Source organism: Thunnus thynnus, chromosome 14 (genome assembly GCF_963924715.1).
Source record: "Thunnus thynnus chromosome 14, fThuThy2.1, whole genome shotgun sequence".
NCBI lineage: Eukaryota > Metazoa > Chordata > Actinopteri > Scombriformes > Scombridae > Thunnus > Thunnus thynnus.
Window position 1 is genome coordinate 9,071,283 of NC_089530.1, and position 13,336 is coordinate 9,084,618.

The 13,336-nt window shown below is 38.3% G+C and overlaps 1 protein-coding gene across 1 annotated transcript in view; it reads right to left on the reverse strand.

Annotated features, from left to right (window-relative positions):
• Window positions 1–5,576: 5,576 nt before the first annotated feature.
• Window positions 5,577–13,336, reverse strand: part of klhdc3 (kelch domain containing 3) — a 31,143-nt gene continuing 23,383 nt past the window's right edge. The window contains exons 9-11 of the mRNA XM_067609657.1: window positions 13,167–13,240; window positions 12,202–12,280; window positions 5,577–9,286 (exon numbers count right to left, since the gene is read on the reverse strand). Of these exons, the coding sequence (XP_067465758.1) occupies window positions 9,220–9,286; window positions 12,202–12,280; window positions 13,167–13,240 (220 nt within the window). The 3' untranslated portion in view covers window positions 5,577–9,219. The remainder of the gene's footprint in view (window positions 9,287–12,201; window positions 12,281–13,166; window positions 13,241–13,336) is intronic.

Genomic DNA, 13,336 nt, shown 5'->3' on the forward strand with positions numbered 1-13,336 from the left:
ATGACTTATAAAAAAGTAAGCCTCCCCTCCCTGTGTGGAGAAAGCAACAGATAAGAGCTCTTCATCTCCTACCTCTGCAGGCTCTGGTCTGGATGAGAGTGTCAAGCTCTTGTGAGCGTCCCTCCTTTTAAAGCCTAAAACCCGATACCTCTCATCCAACTCAGTCAGCGGGAAGGAAAAAGGCAAAACGGGTAGTGTTACTTGTTGTGACGCGATGACAAATGATCGAGGCGGGTTATATTTAGTGAAGGGAGTCCTAAAAATATCCTGTTAGTGGACGCAAGATCCAACCCGGCGACTTAAACCATCAAAGGTGTTAGATTTGATTTATATGGAATTATGTGTGTGTGCAATATGTGATGTTGTAAGTACTTAAAGCATTTGCAGGTATTGGCCCGTATTGAGTGCACATATTGTGTTAATTAAAGAACAACAGAATTTTTAGGGTTGATCAGTATACCTGCCAGTGATGCTCAAAGTTAATATGATTGGGTGTTTATTAGAGAGCACTGCATACTGGCAGCATCGCCTTCTTGTTGATCTGATGAGATCAATACTGAGAATCATATGAAGAGGAAGCTTATGTGTAGAAACTGGTGACTTTTTAAAAATCCATGCAACAATTTTGATATAAGTCAGGTAATTTGCGACATCAGGTAAAATGGGACAAATAAGGTTTTACAGCTTGGGCTCTTTAAATATTATCAGCCAATCACCAAACATGTTATTGCATTGTTGCTACAAATGTCCTTTACATGAAACAATCATTTTCATTGGTCTGAGATAACTAGGATGGACGGAGCAAAGATTTTTTTTAAAATCACTGGTCACAATTTATTTTCTCTTTTTGATAATAGGAGAACTGCAGCTAAAAGGATGAGAGTATGACACCAAAAATGGTTGTAGGATCTTGCATTTTATGAACTGTTTGATTTATAATCAAAATATTTTCACAATACACTTTACTTTTTATGGAAGAGGGTTGTGGCTGATTGTCCCATTTTACCTGAAGGCATTAGGTAAAACAGGACAAAAAATTAAGCTAAAATTGGACATTTTTCTGTGAAAACGGCATGTTTCTAGGCTATCAGGTGCCTTAAAATCATGAGTTACTATGCTACTGTGTGCACCTCTGTCATATTACAAGTTACAGAACAATCATGTTTCAAGTTTGTTTTTTAAAAGGTTAAATCCATTTATCAGTTCAGTCATTAATTCATTAAATCATTAATGTAAACTAACTATTCATTTAAAAAGATTACGCTTGTAATTAGCCTACAATTTTCAACCGGCCAATTTTCACATCATTCTATTTGAAAACAACCATCAGTGATTGTCCCATTTTACTTTTCCAGCTGTCTCATTTTACTTGAACATGTCATCAAAGTGAGGTAGGGGTTCTTGGTGTGTTTGAGGGTCCAGAGTATTTTTCTTAGCAATGTATTCTCTTTATAGAAATAAAGCAGGGATCCATAACAAGTCCTAAAAGTAACTTTTTGGACTCAGCCTTGTTAGGACTCAGAATTTTAGGTGGTTTTCTTGGTAATCTACAATCAGCAAACACATCCTGACACAGTGTGACTGTTTGACCTGGCTGTGGGGTTTAAAATGGATTTTTAAAAACACCATTGGCTTTTTAAAGGTAACACTAAACCAGTTGTAACCCTTTTGTTCACACTGGCTTTTTCCTCATTGTTTGGGTCACAGGCAGCACATAAAAAAATCAACCATTATTATTCCTTCAGATATTTTTTCCTTTTCTACTGACCTCATTCAGACCAAACACAGAAAAGCATTGAATTAGTAACACTTCTCTCTGCCAAAAACTGGGCTTGCACATTTTAAATATAAGACATCTCTTCTATGTTTTTAATGGGCTATGCAAACAAATGCTTATTACTTTAATTTGCTTTAAAAAAAAAAAAGTCATTCACAGACAAAGAAATCAAATAGAAATGTTATTCTACCCACGTTTTGGGGTCATTTACTGTTAAGATCTCGTAACAACTCTTATGAAACTACAAAAACAGAAAACCAAATAGACTTACAGTATTTGGGATTTCGAAGGAGAAGTGCGACATTGTAAACAACAATCACAGATGTAGAGCATATGAACATCTTTTGTATTTTGTATCTTATGTAACTATGTTTTACTGCTGTTTATAAGCAATTCTCTTAAAATTAGGAAAAGTTATGTTATATAAAGGTAATAAAACAACATTAAGCTGGTAAAGAGGGCCGGGGGTCTCTAGGACTCCAAACACAACATTAAATTTATAGTATTTGAACCGACTGTTTGTAGGAACCTCATCTGATCATTCTTGTCTCTACATTTCACAGTTCAACATCAATTTGATACAGAAAAGTGATTTTTAGGTAAAGTATTATGTCCCTTACTCTACTGCAGCTTAGCTGAAAAAACTAAACTTCTATATCTTGCAAAATACATCAAATAAATTGTACTATTTATTCTTAAATACTCAACAGATGGATGACCGCTTTTCTACTATACTCTGGCACTCAAATACAACATTGGACAATGGAGTTGGTTTCACAGTTAAACAGCGTGTCTCATGATGCAACCTGTTCACTTCATTTGTGAACTAACACAGGATTTGACATAACAAAACATAACTGCTAATCCTCCTCTTTGCAACAGAAATGTAGTTTTATAAATATATCCTATTTTAATTTACATGTCATACAGAGAAAAAATACTTTAAAATATGAAAAACACCAAAATGTCCTCACAAATTTTTACTTTTTGACATGAGGCTTTACATTTGATAGGAAGACCATATGATTTCCCGTACACACACATAAAATGGTTGAGTCAATATGAATGACACCACACAGTGATGACATGGCAGGCGATGATCAGTTCACTAAACCTACTGTTAAGACACACTGTCTGTCAGTAGAAGAATAGGCCTATTATAAGCATACACAAGCCAAGTGATTTTTCATTAGGCACTTAAACATTTTTAACAGCTTGAGCACAGCTTCAGAGTTTAAAATGTGAGGAGTCTCAGCTGAAAACCAGCTTGATGCATCATTGTTTAACGTCTGAACAGACTTCTGAGCCAGTCAGCTATGGCAGTTTGTCTTCAAAGGGTTTTAACTGCGTGTGTATTAGTCACTCAATTAAACCCCTGCTGGAGGGAAATTAAGCTGCAGGTCTGCAGACATGACGCAATGATTCCGCAAGCCTCGGCCACTCACACAAAATTAGTTCTACCAGATGAATAGATTATGGGCATCACAAAACATGACTAAGGCAAACTGGACACCTTGCATTTTACAAAAGTCTGCCGCTGATCCTAGAAGAGTCACCTTTGCAAGCATGACACTTGCATGGAAGAGCTAAAGAGCAAGTTTTTCTGTAGAAATCCTGAGAAGTTGATCTTCAAGAAGGAGGAAGTGCTCTTAACTGGAGCATCAACATATGAAGATACTTCACCTGAAAAATGCTGTTTGTGCAAGCAGAATGGACTGTTGGCTGAAATTGTCCTGCAGCTATTTCGTTCCATTTTTGTGTTGTGAAATGCTACTTGCTGGTTTCACTTCCATCATTTTTGCATGAGTTTATATTACACAGCTGCAGCTTCAATCTTCTAAGTGCTTGTGCTCCCATAATGCCTCTTTTTGCAAATCCTCAATTTAGTGGCTTCAACAATGCTGGGAGCAGAGAACTAGAACTTGAGTGAGGGAATTGGACAGGGATCGGGGAGAGGACAAGACAAAACAAATCACTCCGAACAAATCCTCAGTCTGATTCTCAAGGGCCAGTGGGATCGTCTGAGTCCTGAAGGGAAATTAGAGAGTAATTTGGCTGAGTGTCTGCCTGCATTAGCGCCTGCAATGCTGACCGAGGCAGGCTCCGGGGCCAGACAGAGGGACCCAACGCAGCCCTGCTTCCTGTGTGCCGCGGGGCCAGGCGGGACAGGGTGTCTCTACTAATTCACTTTAAGCTGACCCTCCGTCTGTGGCCTGCACTTAACACTGCAGATAACACTGACTTTATAGCACGGGGCTGGTGACAGACAGGAACAAACTGCCAGGACGCTACTGGTTGCAGAGGCAAAGATCGGAGCAGGGGGTTCAGACCCTTTCTAATGATGGGACCCCCCAGAACAGCCGCACGCTTCCCATTAGGTCTGAAGGCCAGTAGTAGTTGGGGGGTGGGGGAGGCTGGGTGGCACCACAGCTTCAGAGTACCCACTGCTGTAGACGGTGAGGGCCATCAGACAGGCCGACTGGGGCAGATACGGCTCTCTGGATTTCAGCAGGAAGCAGAAGATGGGAGGCTGCAGGGTTCAAAGACCTGATGGCTATGAAGTGCCACATACAGGAAAGTACGAGATTCACTCAACAGATAAAGAGGTGACAATCTGATACATCTGGATTTGTTTAGGAATCAAATGAATGGAAACACAGTTTGAAGTATCTGCAGCTGTTACTCCAACTGTACGCATTTTAAGTCATAGTGGTGTTCATTAAAATAAATTATTTTGACTTACTGAAAAGCTTGGGAGATTCACACGTTTTCAAAGTGTCTTAAAACCAACTCAAACTCACATGCCTGTATGAACACTGAAACAGGTTTTTCTTACTGTAATCATCCCTTTTGTTCATGCTGACTATTAAGAAATCCCTTCCTAACATGATTCCAGTGTGATGGGGGACATAATCCACATGCAAAAACATATTCCAACATTTATCTCAAGTTAATATGACGCTGTAAATTTATGTTAACTTTGGAATGTATTTTTGCATGGAGTGAGGACTGTGGATTTTGTCCCCCATCACTTACATCATGTTAGGAAGGGATTTCAGCATGAACAGGAGGAATGATTAAAGAGCAAAAACTGTGTCAATGTTCATTTGGGCACCTGACTGTTACTTTAAGATAGTCTCGAAAAATTGTGAACCTGTCCTTTAAAAAGCAGTGCTTCCATTTGAGGAGTGTTCAATCAGGCACACATAATATAACACAGAATAGAAACTTCACCTGCACTGGCGAGAGGAATAACTTTCTGCCACACCAACCTTGACCATGACATATCAGCAGTGATGGAACTTACATTTACTCAAATACTGAACTTAAGTACAATTTTGTGGTAACAGTACTTTACCTGAATTTTTCCAATTTATGGTACTTTACACTTACAGTACCAGTCAAAAGTTTGGACACGCTTTCTCATTCAAGTGAATGGGAAGATGTCTATACTCCACTACACTTTTTACCCTACGACATTTAACAGCTATAGTTATTAGTTACTTTGATTTTAAATACAAACATATTATCCTCTTAGAAAATCCCTCTGTAAGAGTTTTTTGATGCAGGCCTTTTAGTTGTAATGGAGTATTTCTACAGTGTGGTTTTGCTACTTTTACCTACTGTAGAAGTAAAGGATCTTCCACCACTGTACATCAGAGTGCAACACTGGGTGACACAGCCAATGCAGTGCAGACCAAATTCACACACATGTTCAGAGAATACCTGCTGGTTCATCGAACAGAATAAAAATGTAAAGAAATTGAATCTATCACACACTGAAAAACAGAAACAAGTGTTAACTCAAATGGTCTCAGATTTATTATTGATATATTTATAAAGCATATTGCACAGGAAGTCCTGACCAACCTTGACAGATAGAGTCCCCTCTAAAAATGTAAAAAAAAAAAAAAAATTAAAAAAAACAATAACAATAAGCATAGGGGGTCAACACAGTTGTAAAATGAATGCAGATACACTCAATACTTTGTTCTGTTTTTTTCTAAGCATTCTTTGTTTATGAGTTATTCAACCATATACCGTTAGCCCTAAAGATGGAATACACTCCTCATGTACTTCTACTTGGCAAATAATTACTGTTCACACTGAGTAACTTCATGAGTGCGAGATATATTCCAGTGATGTAAAACTGTAATTTTTCTTGACAGAAGCAGTTTCTTCTCGGATGACAATTGCTGTTTTGGTAACACAAAGATGCAGCCCATCTGTGTAGCTCAGCCAACTATTTGCAAAGGAGAGAAGAAACTGATTTTTTGGGGTTTTAGATAACAGCCTTTAAAAATGTAATGCCAAAATAATAGGCAAAATCACAAACTCTTGTCATTAGCATTGCCTTACTGGAGGTAAGTGAGTGACCATCACTGAGTAAATGTTGTCGTGCAGGCATTTTATTTTTTGACCATGGCGTCAACATTGTCATTTACTAAATATTTACCTCATGTCATATTCCTGAAGAGTTTTTGACTGAAACTATCATCACCCATAATCTTCACACGCAACAAGGACCAAAATCCAGAAAATAAAAATGACTTCCACACCACACATTAGAAAAAAGAAATAAATATATATAATATCATCAGTTTTGCCGTTGGCCATTTGGTGTCATGTTAACAGTTTGATTTGTTTAAGGGAAGTTTTTTTTTTTGTGTGAACACGCGACAGGCTTCCCTGTGATTTCACTGCATTAGCTGCTGTATAGTCCAAGTAACTGGGGTACTGAGGAATATCAAGTGTGTGATATGTCCATATGCAGTGCAGAGGGCATAAGACTCACTGAGTCACATTGGCACTGCAGGTCTGTAAATAAAAACATCAATATTCAGACTTAGTTTGGCCGAGCAAGCGTCTCAAACTCTGGAGTCTACTTAAACAAAAAGCAGCATCAACATGTCTCCTATCTATAAGGCCTGACATGCCACAATTGGCTTTAGTGCAGTAATCTGGTGACTTCAACCTGCATTTAAGATTGTTTTGCACTGCTTTACATGAAATACACAAATCTGTAAACATTTATGATGCAGGTCAGTGGTTCAGTCCTGATACTTGGGATTCTGCTGGGTACAATTCAAACCAGCTAATCAGAGACTGACTGATACAGAAGAAATGTAACTACCTGGCAAAACAAAAAACAACAGCACACTTGACCCCAAAGACCAGGACTGAAAAGCATTGATGCAATTCACAAGTGTGTGGTAACACAGTTCCTTTTCACATCTTAGTTTTGCAAAGTTTAGAGCTTTGTACTGTTGAGAACCAGATATCACTAAAATCCATGGTGAAAATGTTGAATAAAGGCATTAATATCAACTCTACTGCCTGTATAGTCAGTCTCACCCACTCACTAATTTCAATTTCATGTTGTTATTATTTATAAAATTGAAAGGATAATATTCTGTATATTTTCTCATCACCACAAATAGCATAAAATTACCAAAACCAATGATGAGTTGATCCTACTAACAAGTATTGCCTGTGTAGTCAAAGTCCAAAAACAATTAAAAACACATCAGTGAGCTGTTACACTGGGTGACATGTTCAAAAACTGCAGTTTATTTTGAGTTGATCCCATATATTGTCCTGCTGCCGTAAATTTTCACTTGAGCACCAAATCTACGACTGAAAACAGTCCCCAACAAATGCACTTAGTTACTTCTGTTTGATTAGCATTTGTTAAAAACTACAGTGCACCAGTTGTTAAAGAAATATTTAGCCATTTGAAAAAATGAAACTAAATATTAGTGACCCGTCTTTTAAGTTTTACATCTTCGGCAGGAACAAATAGGCTTGGGACTGACAGCCACAGGCAGACTAAAGAAGTTGGAAAGTATTGTTAGATGGAGTAACACACTGTTGGTTTTGGCATTTTCATGGGATTTGTTGAGAATGTCAAAAATATGAGTATATTGCCAACATTATCCTTTAACTGATCTTAATAGAGATAAAAGGTAAGACACCATTTTTGTGTTCTCAAAGTTTTGTTCTAAAATGTGTCAATAGTATTAATAAAAGAAAACCCCCAGAAACTGTATAAACATCCCCAATTTGAACTAAGTTATTTTTGAGCTGTGGTGAATGTATGTAATCTAACAACAGCCCTTATACATTTATATCATCTGCTCAGGTTCAGCTTTGCTTGTAGTAGTACACAAACACATGTGCACGCTTTCTTGTTTTTTTTTCTTCACCGCACTGTGAACAGGCAGGTCACAAGGAGAGGCTGAGCGCTGTTTGACTCAGTAGGATTGTCTAGAAGAGGAACAACTACATTATGCATATTAGTGACGATCTCCCCCACAACAACAAGCCGACTGAAGCAGGTGGGCTGGGATTATGTGTAGACGGGACCACGTGCTTGCACACATACACAGTATATATTTGCATCATGATTCCCTTCCACATTTGGCACTGAAAAAAACAAACTACAGGAGGTGGGGTTGGGGGGGGGGGAGGCAGGATGTGGCAGGTGAGTTCCACTCTTCCAGTGACAGTACGACATTTCTTGGAAGAATACAACAAACAGCCAGAAACACAAACTTCCCTGTGAAAAGGCTTTTTTTTCTGGGGTAAAGGAGACGACTAATGTATGGGAGGTCTTACCAAAGACTCTATGATACATGCTATTGAGGGAGGTAGATGGACTTGATTATATTACAAGGCAGACAGCTTGCATCAACAGCCTTGCAAAATCACCTTTGAGTCACTGAAGAGCAGTCGGGTGTTAGCCAGGTGGTGATGAAGAAGTAGGGAAAAAGCTAAGCAGTCAAACAGAACTTTTCACAAGCGTTACACCCCAATTAATTCGGTACCCAATATTCAGTCTCCTCGCACTCAATGCCAAGAAAATAAATTATCCTAGTAGCCTCCATATACTGCGTACATAACTTCATTCGTCGCAAATGGACATGGTAGTTTAACATGGTTTTAAGACCAAGTTAGAACTGCAAGATATACATACTCCATCTCAGTCTCTTTCTGTCTAGAACAGAAGGTTCACATCTCTCTCTTAGGGGAGATCTGTTGAATGTGACATCAGGATGACATCCCCAAACAAAGAGGTTTAACTCTCAAGACCTTTGGCTGAAGTTCTTGTCTCTTCCTGTGCTTACGATTAGAAGTCTATGATTATCATAGGCTGATTGGATTTCTAGAGAGGCTAGAAAGAAGAGAAAAAAAAAGGAGAGCAGGTGTAACAATTTCTTTCTCAAGGGTTAAAATATCCTTACACGAGAAAGCCTATGGAGTCCAAGGAGGTCATATGCAGGATATTTTGGTCAGTACTGAGAGTTTTCACTTGAAGAATGTGGGGAATAAATCCAAACTCTACAAAAACAATCCCTCAGAGCTCAGTAAATTAGAAAGATAAAAGCCTGGCGTCCCGAAACAGAGCGAAGAGTTCTGGTTCTGCTTCACATTCAGTGGCGTCAGCCGTGGGAGGAGAAGATGGGCCTGCTGATGTTGCTGTTGGTGGTCATGGCTGCCAGTTCCCACCTGGAGTGAACAACAAGAATCTTAGTTATAAGAAGAATAACAGCTCAAGTATCATCCAAACTAATTCTTATTTCATTGTGATCACAAATGTTGTCAAACTGCTGTTAAATATGACACAGTGGGCATAAACGCCAGTTAGATTGTTTAAAATGTACCGCTGGCTTTAAGATTTCAGGCAAAGCTTCACAATCTTAATGTTTTTTATTAACTTCAGAAAAACAGAGCAGACTTCTGAGGTTTCAAGTAAACAAGATGCTAAAAGTCAACTGCATCAACACTGCATCAAGCAATTCTGTGACATTTGCTCTCAGTGAAGCGCTATGATATGGACAAGGATGAGGGAAGGCCCCGCTGTAACATGAGAACCAGGAGCAGGGACTGACAACAGGGTCTAGTGCTGACCTGATGACAGGTCAGAGGTTGAGCTCCAGATTGTTATCACTGGCTCTGGTTTCACACTCACTCACTCTCAATTGCTTTGTTCGTTTTTTTGTGTTGTTGTGCACGTGTGTGTTTAAGAGGAGAGATTGGCATTGGAGCTGGAGATGCCAGTGAGGGGCAAAGGGAGTTAACCAGACTCTTGTGACCCCACTGAAAACCCTTTAAGGGTTAGAAACACAACCGCAAACACTAAAGTGGGGAGTGTGCAAGGTGGTAGTGATGGTGCAAGAGAAATGAGACGCTAAAAGGAGTAATTAGTATCAAGTTGCACAGGGTCCTCATGTTTAAAAAAAAAAGTCACTTTGGTGTGATCCCTCAATTTCAGACACACTTGTCCACAGAGATACTTCAGCTTGACAAAGTTTATTCATGGAGTTATTTGGGAAATTGTTATGCATTTGAAATGGATGGATTGTGCTCCACTATTCCCTATAATGCAAAAATAATATATCATACTGGGTACAATACTTTTGAATTGACAGATTTTAATTAATGTTAATCTACCAGTTTAAAAATACAAATTTGCACATTTCGCTTTAATATGCAAGCAGAGTACAGGAGGTTGATAGTATTTAGTGACAAATTGCTAAAAAAAAACACTATTGGACGTGTATTTTGCATTTACATGTTTTTAAAATCTGGTTTTAACACAGTTATTACCACGTCTCTAGCCTATGATTACAATGTCACAACACATCATCGTGTTCTCAAACTTTTCAGTTTCTCTTACAAATTATTTGTCAAAATAATTGTCAAAGCTGTCAAGGAGAGAGGACAATTATGTATTTAGGGCTGGGAGATATGGACAAAATCAAATATCAATATTTTTGATCATCAAATACCTCAATATCGATATTCTGACAATATTGTAATGATGACTTTTGGTGCTTTCATAAAATATCTACACAATGAGATTTTTGATAACTAATCATCAGTAATGTGGATATAATGACTAAGTGGGTAAAGGCAAATAATAGAGCAGCTAGAACAGTCTGTTAGGTTCAGATAAATGACATCACTTTACTGTAATGCAGCCTTTAAAACCAGGAAAAAACACTCATGCCATATCATGATATTACTATATCCTAAATCTAAGACCATATCTAGTCTCATATCATGATATCGATATAATATCAATATATTGCATAGCCCTATATGTATTTATTCAGTTCATCACACTATTTCCTTACAGTTTCTCCTTTACAGTGTCTTCAAAAATACTTTAAGGTGCTACATGTTAATTTTCTGTCGGCTGTTTGTGCAACTGATCAACTAGATATTTGCATTTCTTCTAAATCATTTCATGTATTTCAGTGGATTCATAGAAATCTAGATGTTTTGTGGCTGTGTGTGTGTATGAATGTATGTGTGTATTCTACTTGGAGTACAACCAAAAAGTAAAAAAAAAAAAAACCTAAACACTGAAATGTATGTTGTAGTCATATCTATGATCTCCACGTTTGTCATGATCTTAGAATACGATAGTGTGCATATGTGTGCATGTGCACGTCTGTATCTAGTCCAGCAATTTTATTTATAATTGAAAAACAATGATTCGGTCATACAGGGATGTGAGAGACTGCAAAGCTGTTAGTTCACTATGTGTAACCCAGTTTATGGGAGAGAGTTTTGTAGTTTTTTTGTACAGAGGAATAAAAGACATTTAATGCAAAGAACAAGAAGACTTCCATTCATTCTAATACATGTTGAATTCAAAACTGTCTTAAGAGGTTGATTATTTTTCACATCCAGATCAGTCAGTTCATCATTTAGTCTAACATGTCTTGTCATACTCACTGATCCTCACTTGCCAGGTGTTAGGTGGGCAATTATTTTCTAACAACATAAGGATAGCAAATACGTTTTGCTTTAAAAGATGGGAAGTTTTGGCAGCGTATGAAACATTTTATCTAACAACATGATACATCGAAAGGTAGCTAACCTCCATTTGTGTATGTGGCTTTATAACAGATCTTTTTGTGTTACATAGCACATTGGAAGAATGTTATGGCTATCTTCATCTTTCAGAGATATGATTTCTTTGGTACCATCTTGCTGCATGTCATTCAGACTGTCTCTATAGTTGTTCCCCTATAACACTTCCATGCAACAAATAAGCTTTATATTGGCTGAAAATCCTCTTTTCTTCTGCAACTTCTGTGGAAACTGTTCATGGGTACACAGACAATGAACAGACTGAAAGCAGCACACTGACTGTACGGATGTTTCACTGTGATTACAAAGATGATATAATTACATATAAATTGAAGATGTAGGGGCTTTAAATAAAGTCGGACCAAAGCCTTCGTAAAACTTATACTGTTTAAATGAAGGATAATGAGTTATAATTTTTCCTCTTTGAAAAACAGCGTCATTATTGAGGGAGAAAGATTAGTGGCAACAATGACAAGCATAATACAAACAGCATGAACAATATGTCAGTTCTATGTTTGAGAAGAGGATGCCTTTCTGACCTGATATCATGTGGGAGTCCTGACTGCTCCAGACTGTACTGAATAACAGCTATTTTGCATAACGTCTTCAAATTAGGGCCTGAAAAGAGAAGAAAGGGTAATGAGTCATAGATGGATCATGGGAACTAATCACACTCAGAATATCAATTTCAGCTGTGGGAATTCAAAATGTAGCCAGGCATGTCAGATCCAAGAATCTGTAGAGAAAAGGGGAAAGAGTCGCTCTTCACAGTGTTAAAATCACCGTGTTCTGTTTATACCACAGAGAGCAGAGAAATAGCAGAGAAAAACAGCTGAAACAAACAACAGCGCTCACATATGAGTACACGCACACTTGCAGTGACAGAACACGATGATGATAGCGTTAAATCATCTTAACACACAAATCATCTTATCGTACAAACCTGCTTTCTAAGACTAATTACAAACTTCGTCACTATTACAGTACAATCGCCATCATGGCTGTTCCACCATATGTTCGGTGATAAACAGTGCAAAGGCACACACGACTGGCACGTGGAGGCGTATGCCACAGGGGATGCCGCTGGGTACTGCCAGTCCCATACGGTGTCTGTGTCCCTGTGTAAGCTCACCTACACAAACCCTAACTGTGACCTGACAGCACTGCGAGGCTACCCCAGTGCAGGCAGGATATGGCTATATTTGGTAGTCCGGGAGACGGAAGTGCCCCATGTGATAACACAAAGCAGGGCCAAGGCCAGGCACATTAGGCCAGGTGAGAAATGAGGCTGTGGTGTAAGGAGGGTACTGGTACTATAAAATGTATTGAGGAGAACATCTATGTTTTATTTAACCAGGCACAGAGGCTTAAAATATTTACAATGGCACCCTAGGGTGGTAGAGGCAAAGGTGGAAAAAGCAGCTAGAGCTTCATGCACCCATTAAAAAATCAGACACTTTCTTAAACTAACATAAGAGACATAGATAATAACAGGGATACTTACTGAAATCTAAGATATACAGGTCTGAATGATCCATGAGGTTAAATTCATCACCCATTCCTTGCTCTGGACAGGGGCTGTAATGAGAACAAAAACAAGTGTTTCTAGTGTCAGAGTTAAACACAAATATATTAAAATTGACACGTGTGTTTGTCAAGGATTCACAACTATTC